The sequence below is a fragment of the Bos indicus x Bos taurus genome, chromosome 4 (assembly GCF_003369695.1).
Source record: "Bos indicus x Bos taurus breed Angus x Brahman F1 hybrid chromosome 4, Bos_hybrid_MaternalHap_v2.0, whole genome shotgun sequence".
Classification (NCBI taxonomy): Eukaryota; Metazoa; Chordata; class Mammalia; order Artiodactyla; family Bovidae; genus Bos; species Bos indicus x Bos taurus.
Window position 1 is genome coordinate 80,785,958 of NC_040079.1, and position 15,220 is coordinate 80,801,177.

Genomic DNA, 15,220 nt, shown 5'->3' on the forward strand with positions numbered 1-15,220 from the left:
GAGTAAGCCAAAACAAACAAAAACAACAGACCATTGAGAAGTTTTAATTTTGTGAGTATATACCTGGGAAACTCTAGAGATTAGTCTACCTGTTTAACACAGATTATTCTATATACTCAATTGACAAGGCAAATTTAATTTGGCCCAATTATTTGCTTAAGTGCAGAGACCATTTTAAGAAAATATTAAAAATAAAAATTTGTAAACTTATTTGAATTCAAGCAGTTACTTTGAGGTAATGGAAATAACTGATTATTTTGATATAAGTGATCTGATTCATTTTTTTTTTAATTAGAGGATAATTGTTTTACAAAGTTGTGTTGGTTTCTGCCATACAACAATGCAAATGAGCCATAAGTGTATATGTATCTATATGTATATCCCCTCCCTCTAGGTCACCACAGAGCACCAGGTTGGACCCCCTGTACTATTCAGCAGCTTCCAACTAGCTATCTAGCTTACACATAGAGTGTATATATGCCAATGCTATTGATTTGCCTTTACATCAGTAAAATCGTGTGAGTTTTTGTGTATGTGTGTGTATGTGACAATTACATTATTCTGATTATTATTTTCCATATTTTTTCTAACAGATTGGCTGCTAAATTATAGGACAATCAAATAGAAACAAGCTGTATATTCCTATCAAATAACAGTATATTCAATTAGCAACCTAGAAGACTGAAGATGGTTTTACACTAGATTATGAATCATGTTTAGGATTTATAGAATTATTGGGGTGCATAGAGATCATCTTATTTTCTAACATGAATTAATTTTAATGTAATCTAAGCATTTTCCCTATTAACAAAGAAATGTCTATGTGTATTACTAAATAACTAAATTTATGAAAATATGATATAACAAAACATTAAAATTGAGACACATAGTATTATCAAAAACATAACTCATGATTATTATTTTGTGTGGTGAGAGATTATTTTATTGATATAAATCTGCTTTTGAGCAAAGTAAATGCCTTGAGAATACGATATCAAATTACCAGCATAGACAAATTAACAAATAATATGGTCTCAATTCTTTTAAAGATTTTTTTAAGTATATAACTAGCAATAGATCCAATTAAATTTTCAAAACCTCCATATTTTATTATTATCAGCCATCATAAGTATAACTTAGATTAATTATCCATAGATTAAAATTTAGTTATTAGAAAAAAGTTGTTAAAATTTAGAATACTGTATAAATATACATTTATATATTTATATATATAAAATGTCTTAAACTAATATAAATATATAAAACCAATACAATATTATAAAGTAAAAAAAATAATAAAAATAAATAAATAAAAGCTGCACCTAATTATACCCCCCCAAAAAAATAATAAAATAAAACATCTTAAACTAATAACTTAAGGTGGCACATTCTAAAATGAATGTGGAGAATATCAGTCCCAGGAGATGTTACTAGAAATAAACAAAGAGAGAGGGGGTAATCTAATTATGGAAAATTTGGGACAAGCTCTTTTTAAAGGGCCACACTGAAAACAGTCAAGGCGTTAGTGTCATCTGTCTTAACGGATGAATTGACTGCATAACAGATCAGGATATGATGGAAAAATCAGAAAGAACACTGTGGCAGGTAATTACATATACTTTATTTCATTATGAAATATTTAGAGAAAAGCCAGTTACCTTTGTTTTCATAGAGGTCAAATTCATGGCCAAATTCTTTTTTTACTCCACTTGACATGCTATTGAAAGGGAACCAGAGGCATCGTTTTCTTGCTTTATCAAAAACAAAGGCCCTGAAAAAAATATCTGAATGAAAAGAAGGAATACTACTATTTATACAGCTTTTAAAGAATAGGTACATGGTTTAACCAAGGAAGATAATATAAAAACAGATGAATTATTACATATACAGAAAAGAGGATATTTGAACCCACAATTTTGATAGTGAAATGAGACAGAACAAAATTAAATTTTTATAGCTGTAGATTTAAATACCAGATAGACTAGAACTTGAAATGGTGTCATGTTATTCTACATGAAATGTAGAAAAATGAGGGCTTCAACAAGCACAATCAATATACAACACAATTATTTGGCTTATTTATGAAGATTTTATTATTTTTGTAAGTACACAGAAAGTTGGAAGGTTTTTTTGTGGTTATATACAAATGATTATATTTGAAGTATCATGATTAATTTCCAAAGTTTATAATTATAAAAAGCACATTCTAAACTGACATGTCCTAAAATGCAATAGACAAATCACAACCCCAAGAGATCCTGCTAGCAAAGAAGGATCTGAAATCAAATGTTTGGGAGATTTTACATACAACATCCTTTCTTGTTGAGTTATAAAGCATTGAAACTTATTAAAGGCTATGAAAATCCCTCTATTAGTTAGCTTTATATAAGTCAATGTTTCCTAAATAGATTTGCTTGCATAAGCATTTTTAATTTTTAAGAAACTATTAATATAATAGAGAATATGCTTCTAATATATCATCTTGACAAAAATAATTAAAATGTGTTAACTCTTAAAATCATCATTCCTACAGCTAAGTATTATATTGGATTTTTGTTGCTCATTAAAAAATATATTTCTAAAAAAAAATATGTTTCTAAAGCAGAATGATAAATACAAAAATCCCTTAACTGAGAATAGTAAAGTACTTAAAATTTTCAACACATTAAGTGTTACCATTTTTTACAATACAAAAAATAAAGTTAGAACCTGAATTATTTTCTTTCCATTATTTCTTAATTTTCCATTATTTCTTAATATTCTTAATATTCTTAATATTAAAACTCCTTCTTACCATGTTCATGCTAACTATAATGCCACCATGTATAAGCATCAAATTAAGAGAAATACACAGATTTTCTAAGAATAAAGATTTTTCACTCCCAGGCCATATATTTTGAAACCTCAATTTTCTTGCAATTTTAGATAGTTCAAGTTAATCACTTATTTCTTTACATTTCAACAGCTTTTAAATAATTTTAAATGAGGGGAAATAACTTTTATAAAACAACTTTTAAAATGATGCTATAAAATTATTTAAAATATTTTATCTATTATTATATTTTTACATAGTACATTTTAGTCTATAGCTAAATAACTTCAAAAATTATATATATAAAGTCTGTGCTTTGGTTTACATGTAGACATTTTCAAATATCCACCTACAAGAACATTTTATACCTGTAATAGCATTAGAAAACAAACATAAAAATATATTGTTGCAACTGAGAAGAAATAATGAGAAAAACTGACTAATGATAGATTTGAATTTTGATCTGGAAGATAGTAAACTTATGCAATACGTGTTACATTTTCCTATTGTAGGGTGTTCGGGAGAGAGTGTTAAATGACTTTGAAAGTGTAATAATTAGATAAAGAATACACATGAAGATAAAAAACTAAACAAATACCTAAAAAGAAATCTTAAAATTACAAAATCAAATACCTGCCCCTTAACTTCACCTTAAAATTAAATGTACCACACATACATGTACTACTTTTCTGTCAATAACAGGGCAGGTGACTCATTGAACCCCATCAAGAACATGTAAGATTGCCTATTTCATTCACCATTTTCTCACAGTCCATGGCAGTTCATCTACTCTCAGAAAACTGTTTTTGCTCATATCATTTTACACCTCTATATGGACTGGATCCAAGCTAACAAATTCCATGAATTGCATATCTTCTTTTAAGTTTGATTTTAGGAGTCTTTATCTTAGTCATATTTTTAACTACCATCTTCCTTTCAAGAATTCATTATGTTGAATTGCTTATGGCAGGAGTGCACTTTCAATACCATTTACCCAGTTGTAGTTAGAAATTTTCATCTCTTAAGTCAGTTCTTGAACGTAAATCTTCTGAAAAGCTTAGAATCAGGCATTCTGGTCATCTTTCTCGTACAGCAAAAAAAATACTTTCAGTCTCTATAAAATCAGTATTGTTGACACTTCCTCAAGAGGAAACAGTGTTTGAGACTTCCACCTCATGCCCATTGAATCACAGATGCTTTCACGCAGCATTGTTGGTATTTTCCAAAGGTTTTTGTGTAATTGCCATTGTTTTTTAATGATTCTAGTTCATGTTACAAGCTGTAAAAAGATCTTCAATTCTTGAAGAACTTACTTTTAGAGTATTGCAGTATGTCCATTCTATTCTGTATGGAATCACTAAATATATTACTTAAATAGGTGTGTGGCCTCCCTGTCCATCACCAACTCCCAGACTTTACCCAAACTCATGTCTATGGAGTCGGTGATGCCATCCAACCATCTCATCTTCTGTGGTCCCCTTCTCCTCCTGCCTTCAATCTTTCCCAGCATCAGGGTCTTTTCAAATGAGTCAGTTCTTCGCACCAAGTGGCCAAAGTATTGGAGTGTCAGCTTCAACATCAGTCCTTCCAATGAACACCCAGGACTGATCTCCTGGTGGACGGACTGTTTGGATCTCCTTGCAGTCCAAGGGACTCTCAAGAGTCTCCAACACCACAGTTCAAAAGTATCAATTCTTCGGCGCTCAGCTTTCTTTATAGTCCAACTCTGACATCCATACATGACCACTGGAAAAACCACAGCCTTGACTAGACGGACCTTTGTTGGCAAAGTAATGTCTCTGCTTTTCAATATGCTATCTAGGTTAGTCATAACTTTCCTTCCAAGGAGTAAGCGTCTTTTAATTTCATGGCTGCAATCACCATCTGCAGTGATTTTGGAGCCCAGAAAAATAAAGTCTGACACTGTTTCCACTGTTTCCCCATCTATTTCCCATGAAGTGATGGGACCAGATGCCATGATCTTAGTTTTCTCAATGTTGAGTTTTAAGCAGACTTTTTCACTCTCCTCTTTCACTTTCATCAAGAGGCTCTTTAGTTCTTCTTCACTTTCTGCCGTAAGGGTGGTGTCATCTGTATATCTGAGGTTATTGATATTTCTCCAGCAATCTTGATTCCAGCTTGTGTTTCTTCCAGTCTGGCGTTTCTCATGATGCACTCTGCATATAAGTTAAATAAGCAGGGTGACAATATACAGCCTTGACATACTCCTCTTCCTATTTGGAACCAGTCTGTTGTTCCATGTCCAGTTCTAACTGTTGCTTCCTGACCTGCATACAGATTTCTCAGGAGGCAGGTCAGGTGGTTTGGTATTCCCATTTTTTCAGAATTCTCCACAGTTTATTGTGATCCACACAGTCAAAGGCTTTGGCATAGTCAATAAAGCAGAAATAGATGTTTTTCTGGCACTCTCTTGCTTTTTTGATGATCCAGCGGACGTTGGCACTTTGAACTCTGGTTCCTCTGCCTTTTCTAAAACCAGCTGGAACATCTGGAAGTTCACGGTTCACATACTGCTGAGGTGATGCTAGGTCACTTGTGTCACTCTCTGTGACCTAATGCACTGTGACCTGCCAAGCTCCTGTGCCCATGGCCTTGTTCAGGCAGAACACTGGAGCAGGTTGTCTTGCCCTCTTCCAGGGGATCTTTCCAAACCAGGGATCAAACCCACGTCTCTTACTTCTCCTGCACTGGCAGGTAAGTTTTTTTCCACTAGTGCTGTCTGGGAAGCCAATATATATTTAGGATAGACAAGTGTGAAGGATGACACCATTTCTGGGCAGAGAATTTTGGTCGTACATTGGTATTACCACAAGTGGTTTTCTGCACAGGTTGGCTTAAATTTGGTGACTAAATATAACTCAACCAGAATATGGCAGAAAAGTGTGAAACCTCATATACATGGGATATGTAGAGATTTATTAATCAGGTCACATGTCTTCTCCAACACAACAAAATCATTTTAGTTTCTCCTAAATAAAACAAAGGGAAGTCTGTTTTGTTTTTTCTAGCCAAAGGGCTGACTAGTGTAAAACTTGAGGCTTACCAGTACTTTCCTTATTTGTGGACCCAGGAGAGTGCATTTTCAGATTCAAAGTTAAAAATCAACAATGAGATGTGGTTCTTCTCCCATTCCCTTTGCCCTGCCCTTCTAACCCTGAGAGGGAAAAATACAATAAATCCAACCTCCTCAATTGCCAGAAGAACATCTCCATAAATCTACACAGCTGAGATGTTGATTGAGAGTAATTTTCTCTATTTTTTTTTTAATATCAAGACTTTTCTAGGAAAGTCAGAGAAAGATGGAATTATCATATGAATTACTTGCAAAGTTAATTCCCCACTCCCTGTGCCAGGAAATATCTCCCAGTAAGTGGCAATTTGGCTATAATACTTCTAGAGGAGATATAAATGAAAAGAAAAGAGATAGTCTGTCTTCCCACTAAATCTATGGAAGACTTCCTCTGACCATGTCCTTTCTCCTCAGACCCATAACACTTATTTCCCTGAGAAAGGCAATTTGAATATAGGAATTCTGGCCATGACATTCCTAAAATCTGTGTTCACATCATGTGTCACAAGCCAAATGTAATAGAGTAGACTTCAAAAGTGACAGGCGGCCCTGTGCAGTGCTATTGAAATGGAATGAAATAGGGGAAAAAACAATGAAAAGTGAGAGGAAGGAATGTTTTTTGCAGAACTAGAACATGAATTTTCTTCGGGCAATTTGGAAAACTATTCAGATGAAATTGTCACCTTCATGGCCCCAAACTCCAAGTTTTATGCTCTGAGAGTACTGACAAAGTGGGAAGGAATTTTCCTGGAAGGTGCAGAAGAACTTTCAAAAGATGAGACAACTCCCGATTTGAGTCCCCTCGTGCCTCCTTGAATTGCTCCATCACTTTTCATCTAAAACTTCATCACACTACCTCCTAACTACTTTAAGAGGCTGTTTAAGCTTTTGCTGCTGACACCAATACCCCTAGGTTTTTAATCTAATTATATCAACACTTTTTATTTCTAGCCCTAAAGACAATATGTTGCAGTAAGTTTTGACTGTTGCCCAATTTATATTCTGAAAATTCCTCCACTCCTCTTGTGAGGAAAATAAGAAAAAGTTTACTCTGAACAGAATATTTTAAAATATCAGAAATAAAAAGTTAATCTAATTGAATTTTAGTTCCTAAAGTTCAATTGTTCATAAAATGAGAAAATACAAATTCCATAACTAAAACCACTGAATTCTAAACAATCTTGTGGCTCATGTGTTCTCCCTTACACATATTTCCATCAAATGAGAGCTAAGTCTTCTGTTATAATGAGTTAAAACTAAAATCAAGCTTATAATTTTAAGAGCACATCCCATTGAATTTAAAACCAATGATGATAATGAGCACATTCTATATTTGGAAAATTATTCTAAGAACAAAATGAAGCAACTTACTTGCAAGTGAATGGAAGTCCTTTATTCCTAATACATCTATTGGCACATTGGTCTGCAGTGTTCATTTTTTTTGTTTTTATCTTCAGTAATGGGTCCTCTTTAATTAGAGTAGTCTTTGCTGACCTTTTGAATTCATGAAGTGTGTTTCTTCTTTTCTTCTGTCCTTCTATTAATAATAATAATTTTTAAAAACATAGGGGAAAATATTTTAAGGGTCATATAGTAAAATATCCTTGAAGAATCATCTAGAAGATAGTGATTTTGACAACATACCGGACCTCCAGGGCTTGGAGGTAGAATGATGTGGGGAATGATACTCTCAGATAATTAAGAGCAAGAAAGGAATACTTAATTATGAAGAAAAAATAACTTCTCATACAGAGTCACTTATCTACATTCTTTCAAATGAAGGATGCTTTTAAAAATTAGGACAGAGTTCACTCTTAAGAAATAAGTAACATGATATTCTCCAAACAGTATGAAAGCAAGTGCCAGGGCATATCATATCATATCATGTTCTATAATTTAATTTGTCATTTCCTTCTACAATTGATCTTATGTAACTTATAGTATTAATACTAATTACATAAGCCAATTCAATGACAGGTGAGAAACTTCTCCTTAAAAATGGTGCACTGGATAAATACTTGACTTGCTCTTTAAAATATTTCATTCTATTCATATTTTAGTCTTTCTCATTTCCTACATAAGAGTTTTCTGTGTTTGGGGGCACTATTTCTTAGTATCGCTGAACTGCTTGTTTTGAAATCAAGCCAAAAACTATAAATCAAATGAATGTAAAACTTCATCCTTTAATGAAGCAATATCATTTTTCTTCATCATAGTATTCTACCAGGCCCCTAGATACATGAAGCTTCCTACTAAAAACCCAAAGAGCAGAGCCAAAACATCCCAAAAGACTTAATCTTTGAATAATTTTGGAATATGAAGAACTTCTTCATTCTTAATTTATCCAAAGTTACCTGGTCTCTAATGATAATCTCCTCTTCACAATGAGGATCAAATTGTCTAAGAGACAGTAGCTATTTTATAAAGGATGGACATAACTGTGCCCCTCCCCTGCCTGTCCAACTTTCGAATACCCTTATAACAAAGGTAGCAATAAATTTTTAAGATAAAGAAACCAAGATACAGGGGAAAACTGACAACTTAGACGATCTGATTCAAAATCCAGCTGCCTGGATTCAGAACCCCCACTCTTAAACACTTACAATGCCATCCTCCTCTAAGATTTGCTAAGACAGTATATAAAAATATGGCTTATATATAGTTTCTGAAGATTTGGTTAAAGGTATCAATAGAGAAATAACTTGCATGTCAGAAAAAGAAATCATTTCCAGTCTTTAAACATGGTGAAATGTGTCAAGAAAAGAGGATGAAAATTTTTGTGCAGGAAATTTGGGAATATGGCTTAACAGAGTGAGATAACAAGAATAGCATCATACTCTGAAGCTTGCCAGCAACCACTAGTTGCCACCAGTCATTTTATTAAACATGCAAATGCTACTCGCTAATATCTATCCTAACATGAAGTCCACAAGAAACAGGAGGAAACATGAATTCCTCTGAATTTCTGGTTCTCTGTAAAACCCCAGAATAAAATCCCCAAAAGACTGGAACTAATTTCTATAATAATGCTTACATTTTATTTTCTTTTCTTCAACTTTTCTTTGCCCTACAAGATGAAATGGCTATGGTAAAAGAGATATAATTTAGAAGACATTTTAACATAGAAACTCAGTCAACCAAATAATCTATCAACATGTTACTCATTGAGTGTGGACCAAATGCCTTGCATAATGTTGGCAGACTGATGATAATTCTGGCATTCTTATTGACTTTCCAAGTGACTTTGTTTTATTACCTTAAATGCTAATATCCCATTATTCAATCTATTGATACAAAATAAAAGTTATAGTTGAACTAAAAGGAGTGATTTAAACTGTAATCATATGGAAATCAATTTGGATTATGAAACATTATGAATATGCAAAATTTTACTTTTGTTTTTGAAATTTCATCCTTTAATTTCTGGCATAAGAGAAGAAATCATTATTCTCCCAAGCTAAGAAGTGGTATTATTCTTTTCAAATTTTGATATCTGCCACATGACCATGTTAATGGGAGCTAAGTTTCACCACTAAGAGTTTTTCCTTCCTTTGACCCTGGTGCACTATTTCATAGATGCACTATTTCTTCAGATGATTTCATAAAAATCATCTGAATTTCTGTATAAATTGGAATATTTCTTAGAGACAAATAGTAATAGATGCAAAAAATATATTCAAAAAACTATTACCAAAATGGAAAAAATATGTTATATATATATATCATCAATTAAATTAACTAAAAGTACAGAACTTAAATTGGCCTAATGTATATTGCATTTATTACATATGTTTAAGTGTGAGAGAAGAATGTAAAACTAAATTTAAAAAGTCTAAGACAAACACTGAGTTCAGATATGCGTTTTACTAATTACAAAAAATAGCACCCCTGGTCAGTGCTCTGTTTTGTTTTCTCAGAACCAGACAACAGAAGGAAGGCATTGAGGATGACTATAGAGAAAAGGGGTTTCTGTGGGATCATTGGTTATGTTTAATTCTGCAGATCCTCAGCTGACCTATAGAAATGTGTTAATGTGTGGCTGTACCTCATAAAAATAGTCTACTCTTGCTTGCTGACAAACTTTCGATCACTACCTTTCATCTAAAGATCAAAAAGTATCCTGAAAAACAAATAAATCTATAATTTCCCTTTACTAGATAATAAATAGGAGAGAAAAGCTTGTCTGGGGTTACAAAGCTAATCAGAGGCAATCAGAACCAGATACTAGGATTCCCTCTTCACTCTTTATTTCTACTGACTTAGAAGCTTTCCCTTATAATTCAGTCATCTCTACTAGGTCAGTAAATGATTACTCAAAACTGGAAAGTTCAAGCTAGTTGTACATCATGTAATCCACACACCTATAAAATTAATTCCTTCTTCAATAAAAGAAAAATTTAAAACAGGAGTCATTCAAAAACAGCATCTGAAAATAAAATTCCTTTGCTGAAAATACTTACTCTTCCATATGTATTAACAACTGATGCTTGTTTTGCTAAAAACAGTTAAAACACAAACTTAATTTTGGAGGAAACTCAAAAATATCTTTGGATAAGATTTTCCCTACTATTTTTTTGTGCATGACTGTTAGTTGAAGTTTATAAACAAAATACTGAAATGAAATCAAAGGGTAAGAGATCACTGCAACTTTGTCATACTTTCCTGTATTTTAAACTGCAACTCCTTTTCCCTCTTCCCTCAGTATGGGAAAACATTCTCAAAGCTATATTTCCTAAAAAAAAACTTTAAGTCCCAGTTTTAGAATTGAAATCATTAGGATCTTAGTGAAAACCTACAAACAGAAAGTAGGGTCAAATGTATCAAGGTGCTTGAAGAAAGACACATTTCTCCCTCTGGTCCCCAGGCCTCACACTCATTTCTCTCAGTACCTCATATATTTCTTCTCTGTATGGACTAACCATTGACTTCAAAGGAAAATCATGCAAAGGAAAGGATTTGCAGGGTGTGGAAAGAAGCAGGAATCTGGCTCCACATATTCTGAGAAACCTACCCACGTGATTAGTGATTAACAGCTTGAAGTGGCAAGATGTTAAGATGAAAGTATACAAATAATTAATGGAAGGGAATGGTGGTGACTGGAAATTTACTTCCCAGAGGCAAAAATCATAAAAACAAGTCCAAATCTTCATTTCTATTATCTAGGACTTGGATTCATAAGCAGACAATTTTCTCCCCTTCTTTAGAGAAGTGAACAATATCACAAGTAAAGATATCAAGAAAGGATCAAATCAGATTTCAATCAAATGTTAGTATTTGAGAAGCAGCGTAATTATCTCTTCCAAAAAGTTTTACAAATGAAATGATGTTCAGTATGAGTTTAGGACCCTCCCTAGGCATCTCCTTCCTTCTACTTCATTCCACTTCCTCCTTCAGCCTCTTCCTGGTCTCTTGCTTCATTGTCTGTTTCTTTCTACAGCTCTCTTCCACACCCCAGCCAAAGCAACCACACTTCATCCATGTATTTGTGAACTCAGAACCATCCATAATGTTTAAAATAATGTAATTTAGTGTGATGTTCAAGCATACATATGCACCACGCTCAGTCGTGTCTAACTTTTGGTGACCCCATGGGCTCTAGTCCACCAGGTTCCTCTGTTCATGGGATTTTCAAGATAGGAATACTGGAGTGGGTTGCCATTTCCTCCTCCTCCAGGGGACCTTCCCAACCCAGGGATTGAACCTGCATCTTTTTTGTCTCCTGCATTGGCAGGGGGATTCTTTACCACTGTGCCACCTGGGAAGCCCATATACATGCTAGTCTATTTTTCCAGACCTAGGTCATACTCCTCCTCCTCAGGCACTCAGTACACCCCTACATGATTACCTGTCCTTTGATATACTTGCTTATTTCAGTACCTTCAGCCACTTTATGTTTCCCTGACTTAAGTACTGAGCATACTGCTACCTATATTTTCATACTCCACTCGGCTATTACATACCCCCTAAACCTTATTTGATCTTCTAAGCTAGAAATGAACTCTCAACCGTAACATAATACTACTTTTAACACAGAATCATCCTTGTATTACTAACTAAAGTAGATTTTTTTAAGTAAGTTTTGATTGATTTCACTGCTTCTGTTTTCAATATAAATAAAAGGAAAAAATGCACATTGCATATCTCATTCACGTAGATTTAGGTAAGAATCTCAGTTCTATCCATTATCTAAGATAATAAGCCAAAATATTTAAGAGTTTAACTTCAGTTTCCTTCTGTAAAATGAGTCAATCCAATAATGCCAATCTTATTAGAATTAAATAAGCTTTGTTTTAGAACCAGGTCCATAACAGTTGCTCAACAAATGTAGGTCTTTTTGCCATTTGTTCATCTGTAAATCTTGCACAGACTCCTTGACAATAGGGGCTCCTTTAATGTTCCTTTGTTGTTGTTAGAAGGAATTGGATATTTGTATCCAGTGCAGGTGGGATGATGGAGGATAATCCTATGTGGACTAGTTTCTTATAAAGATGGCTTGGGTCTGTAACAATCAATATTTCTTCAAGTTTTTTGAAACTTTTCTAAAAATATCTCCATAATACATTCTGCTCATAACTGGTTATCAGCTCATTATAATACCGACTTCATTTTAAATATTGTGTTATCTCACAGTATGTAAAAATGCAGTCATCAGATAAATCAAAAAAGTATAACCTAAGCAAGTAACAGCAATAACAAAGTTCTCAATGTTCCATTTTAGATGTTATAAAAAAGAACAGACTTTCTTTGTATGTTCTAAGAGGGCTAGCCATGTTTTCTACTTTGAAGAATGTTATGTTTTTTAAAAAACTATCAAAATAAACTTGACAAAGGGAAATCCTCTTTTGGATAACAATTTTAACATTATCCACTCTAGGAATTATTCTATTATCTGTAATTCCCAACTGTCTTCTTCTTGCTTGCAGCATTCTCTTGGGTTCCATTCTCCCTATATTCAGGAAATGCAGTCATTTCAACACTAGCCAAAGTGAAATATAATTGCAAATGTATATCTCCTGCCAAAGTTTCAAAATGCATGCCAAAAGCAGATAGACATTGTCTATGGTTGATCTACTGTTTGGGTTTTCCACGCCGCGATCCCCATGTATTAGCACAGATGACTCTAGGTAACCATATTCTACGTCAGCCCATCAACATTTTAATTTTAGAAATGAAAATCCTCAAAATGTTAGCCATCATTTCAATTTAGGCTCAAAATCCCCCAAACCAGCAATGTCATATAAGAATTAATTTTAACACGACACATCTCAAGGGTGATAACCTGTTAGATTGATACTTTTTTCCGATCTGTTTAGAAATCTAACATAAATGTTTTCAAACTGACCCTTTCCACACAGTGTTGTTTTCCAAAAAGAACACATCACAAAATCAAAGAAAGCCAGGTAGGACTGAATGACTTTTCTTGTCACTTGCAAATTCTTGGTGTTTTCACCCTTTGGATTACATCGAAAACTAGATCAGAGGTCTGATAAATTTCATATTTAACTTATCTCAAAAAATATAGCCAGTTCTCTGTCTTGTATTATTTTTTAAAAAACCATGTCTACCATCTGGGCATTTGTTCTATTCCTTTATTCCCCTGTGCCCACCTCTGATGCTCACTACCCTCTCCTGTTGGCATCCCAGCCACGACAGTGATAATACAACCAAATACAGATGTTTCCTCTTGCCCTGATAACAACAGAAAACTTCCCAAAGCAGCAAATTAAAGTCTAAACTTCCAGACAATATGAACTCCCAAGCAACTCCTTCCCAACCTGTAAATTCTGGGGAGAAAGCAGGACACCAAAAGGAGCAGTTCTGCAGCTATAATCAAGTCACACAATTTTTGCCTCCTTTGCACTGCAGTGTCCAAAAGGCAGGCTTCCATACTCAGAAAGAATAAGACCTTAGAAGAGAGGCTTTCTCTTTCATTTTTATAACATGCATATACTCAGAGTTTAATCTGCCTTCTCCAAATGAAAACCTGTATTAAGTCATAATTTGGCCCTGAATGTTGACTGAGTGATGTGGGATAGCGGACTGTCGTGGAAAATTGTCTCTGGAAAAAAAAAAAAAAAAATTGTGTCCCTGCTGTACTGACCATCACTGTCCCCGTTCAGATTAGACCCTCTGTTCAGCTTTAAACTTCTCCAAGCCTGTGTTAGCACTCCATTCCCATTCCACCATCCAGGACTATCAGGCTAAGTGAGATGGGGCTGGATCAATGGGAAATGGGTGGAAACAACAGGGGGGATGCTAATTATCATTTTAAATGCTTTTCAAACAGCAAAAGCATGTCAAAAGAAAGATAAATGAGAGGTTTAAAAAAACCTTACCACAAACTGAGTTAAGGAAGGATGCTGGGAGTAAGGCAAAGGGAGAGCTAGGGAAAGCAAAGGTTAGCAAGAGAGAGTGAAATAATAATATTAAAGGAGAAAACTAACCTGCATAGGGGATGGCGATGGGAAGCAGGAGGAGGTGGAGGAGGACGTGCTGCAGCAGCAGGACTGGCAGAAGTCTGGTCACCCACATGGTCCTGCTGGGTGTGCTGGCGGATCCCACTGGAGCAGATGCCTGGGTGAAAGAACCCTCTTCCGACTCAGAGCCTAAAAGAGCCCGTCGGCTCTGAGCTGCTTTTTATTGCGATGAGCTAAGTTTGTTGTGTGATTAACTGGAAAGATCTAGGTCTGAACTCCCTCTTACGGTAAGAAACTGTTTAACAACAGCCCTTTACTCTCTCCCACCCCCCCTCCTTTCCTCACTACCCCCCCAGCGCCCCCCCCCTTCGCCCACCACACCACCAAACAGATCCCAGCTCCCCACCCCCCCACCCCCACTCTGCTTAGGAAAGAAACTTACAAAGAAAAGGTCACCTGGCCTGAGGCCAGCTGCAATTTGGAAGTTGGAGCTCCAGATCCCAGTGGCTCCTATCCGAGTAAGGAAGGGAGGAGCAAGGCTCAGCCCAATAGCTAAATCAAGGCACAGGCAGAGGACCAATTCGCTAAGTTTAAACAGGAAAATACATGTGTTTACATATCTATTTGGGAAAAGAGGAAGGGGAAGCAGCATAAGAAGAAAGCAAAGCACTGCCTTTCTGTTAAATGTGCTTCAACTCCTAATCTGTCTAGTTGCACTGCTATGAGCAATCTAGGGATTCCAAACACTGAGGCAGTTTCCCTAGGGTGTTAGAGCCCGGGAAGGAGCTGGGAGGCAGTCTGGGAGGCAGACGGCAGACAGGTCCAAGCCCAGGTAGAAAGAAGTCCCATGAGAACAGAATATGATACTGTGGGGTAAAAATAAATGAACCAACAAAACAA

At 35.0% G+C, this 15,220-nt stretch overlaps 1 protein-coding gene across 3 annotated transcripts in view; it reads right to left on the bottom strand.

Annotated features, from left to right (window-relative positions):
* HGF (hepatocyte growth factor) overlaps window positions 1-14,893 on the bottom strand; it is an 85,142-nt gene extending 70,249 nt beyond the window's left edge. Inside the window, exons 1-4 of one of the 3 annotated variants that reach the window (XM_027539811.1) lie at window positions 14,763-14,893; window positions 14,348-14,477; window positions 7,275-7,440; window positions 1,659-1,771 (exon numbers count right to left, since the gene is read on the bottom strand). In XM_027539811.1, the coding sequence (XP_027395612.1) occupies window positions 1,659-1,771; window positions 7,275-7,440; window positions 14,348-14,435 (367 nt within the window). In that variant the 5' untranslated portion in view covers window positions 14,436-14,477; window positions 14,763-14,893. Of the gene's footprint in view, window positions 1-1,658; window positions 1,772-7,274; window positions 7,441-14,347; window positions 14,603-14,762 lie in introns of those variants that run through there. The other 2 variants (XM_027539813.1, XM_027539812.1) reach the window with 2 other exon arrangements.
* Window positions 14,894-15,220: the final 327 nt, after the last annotated feature.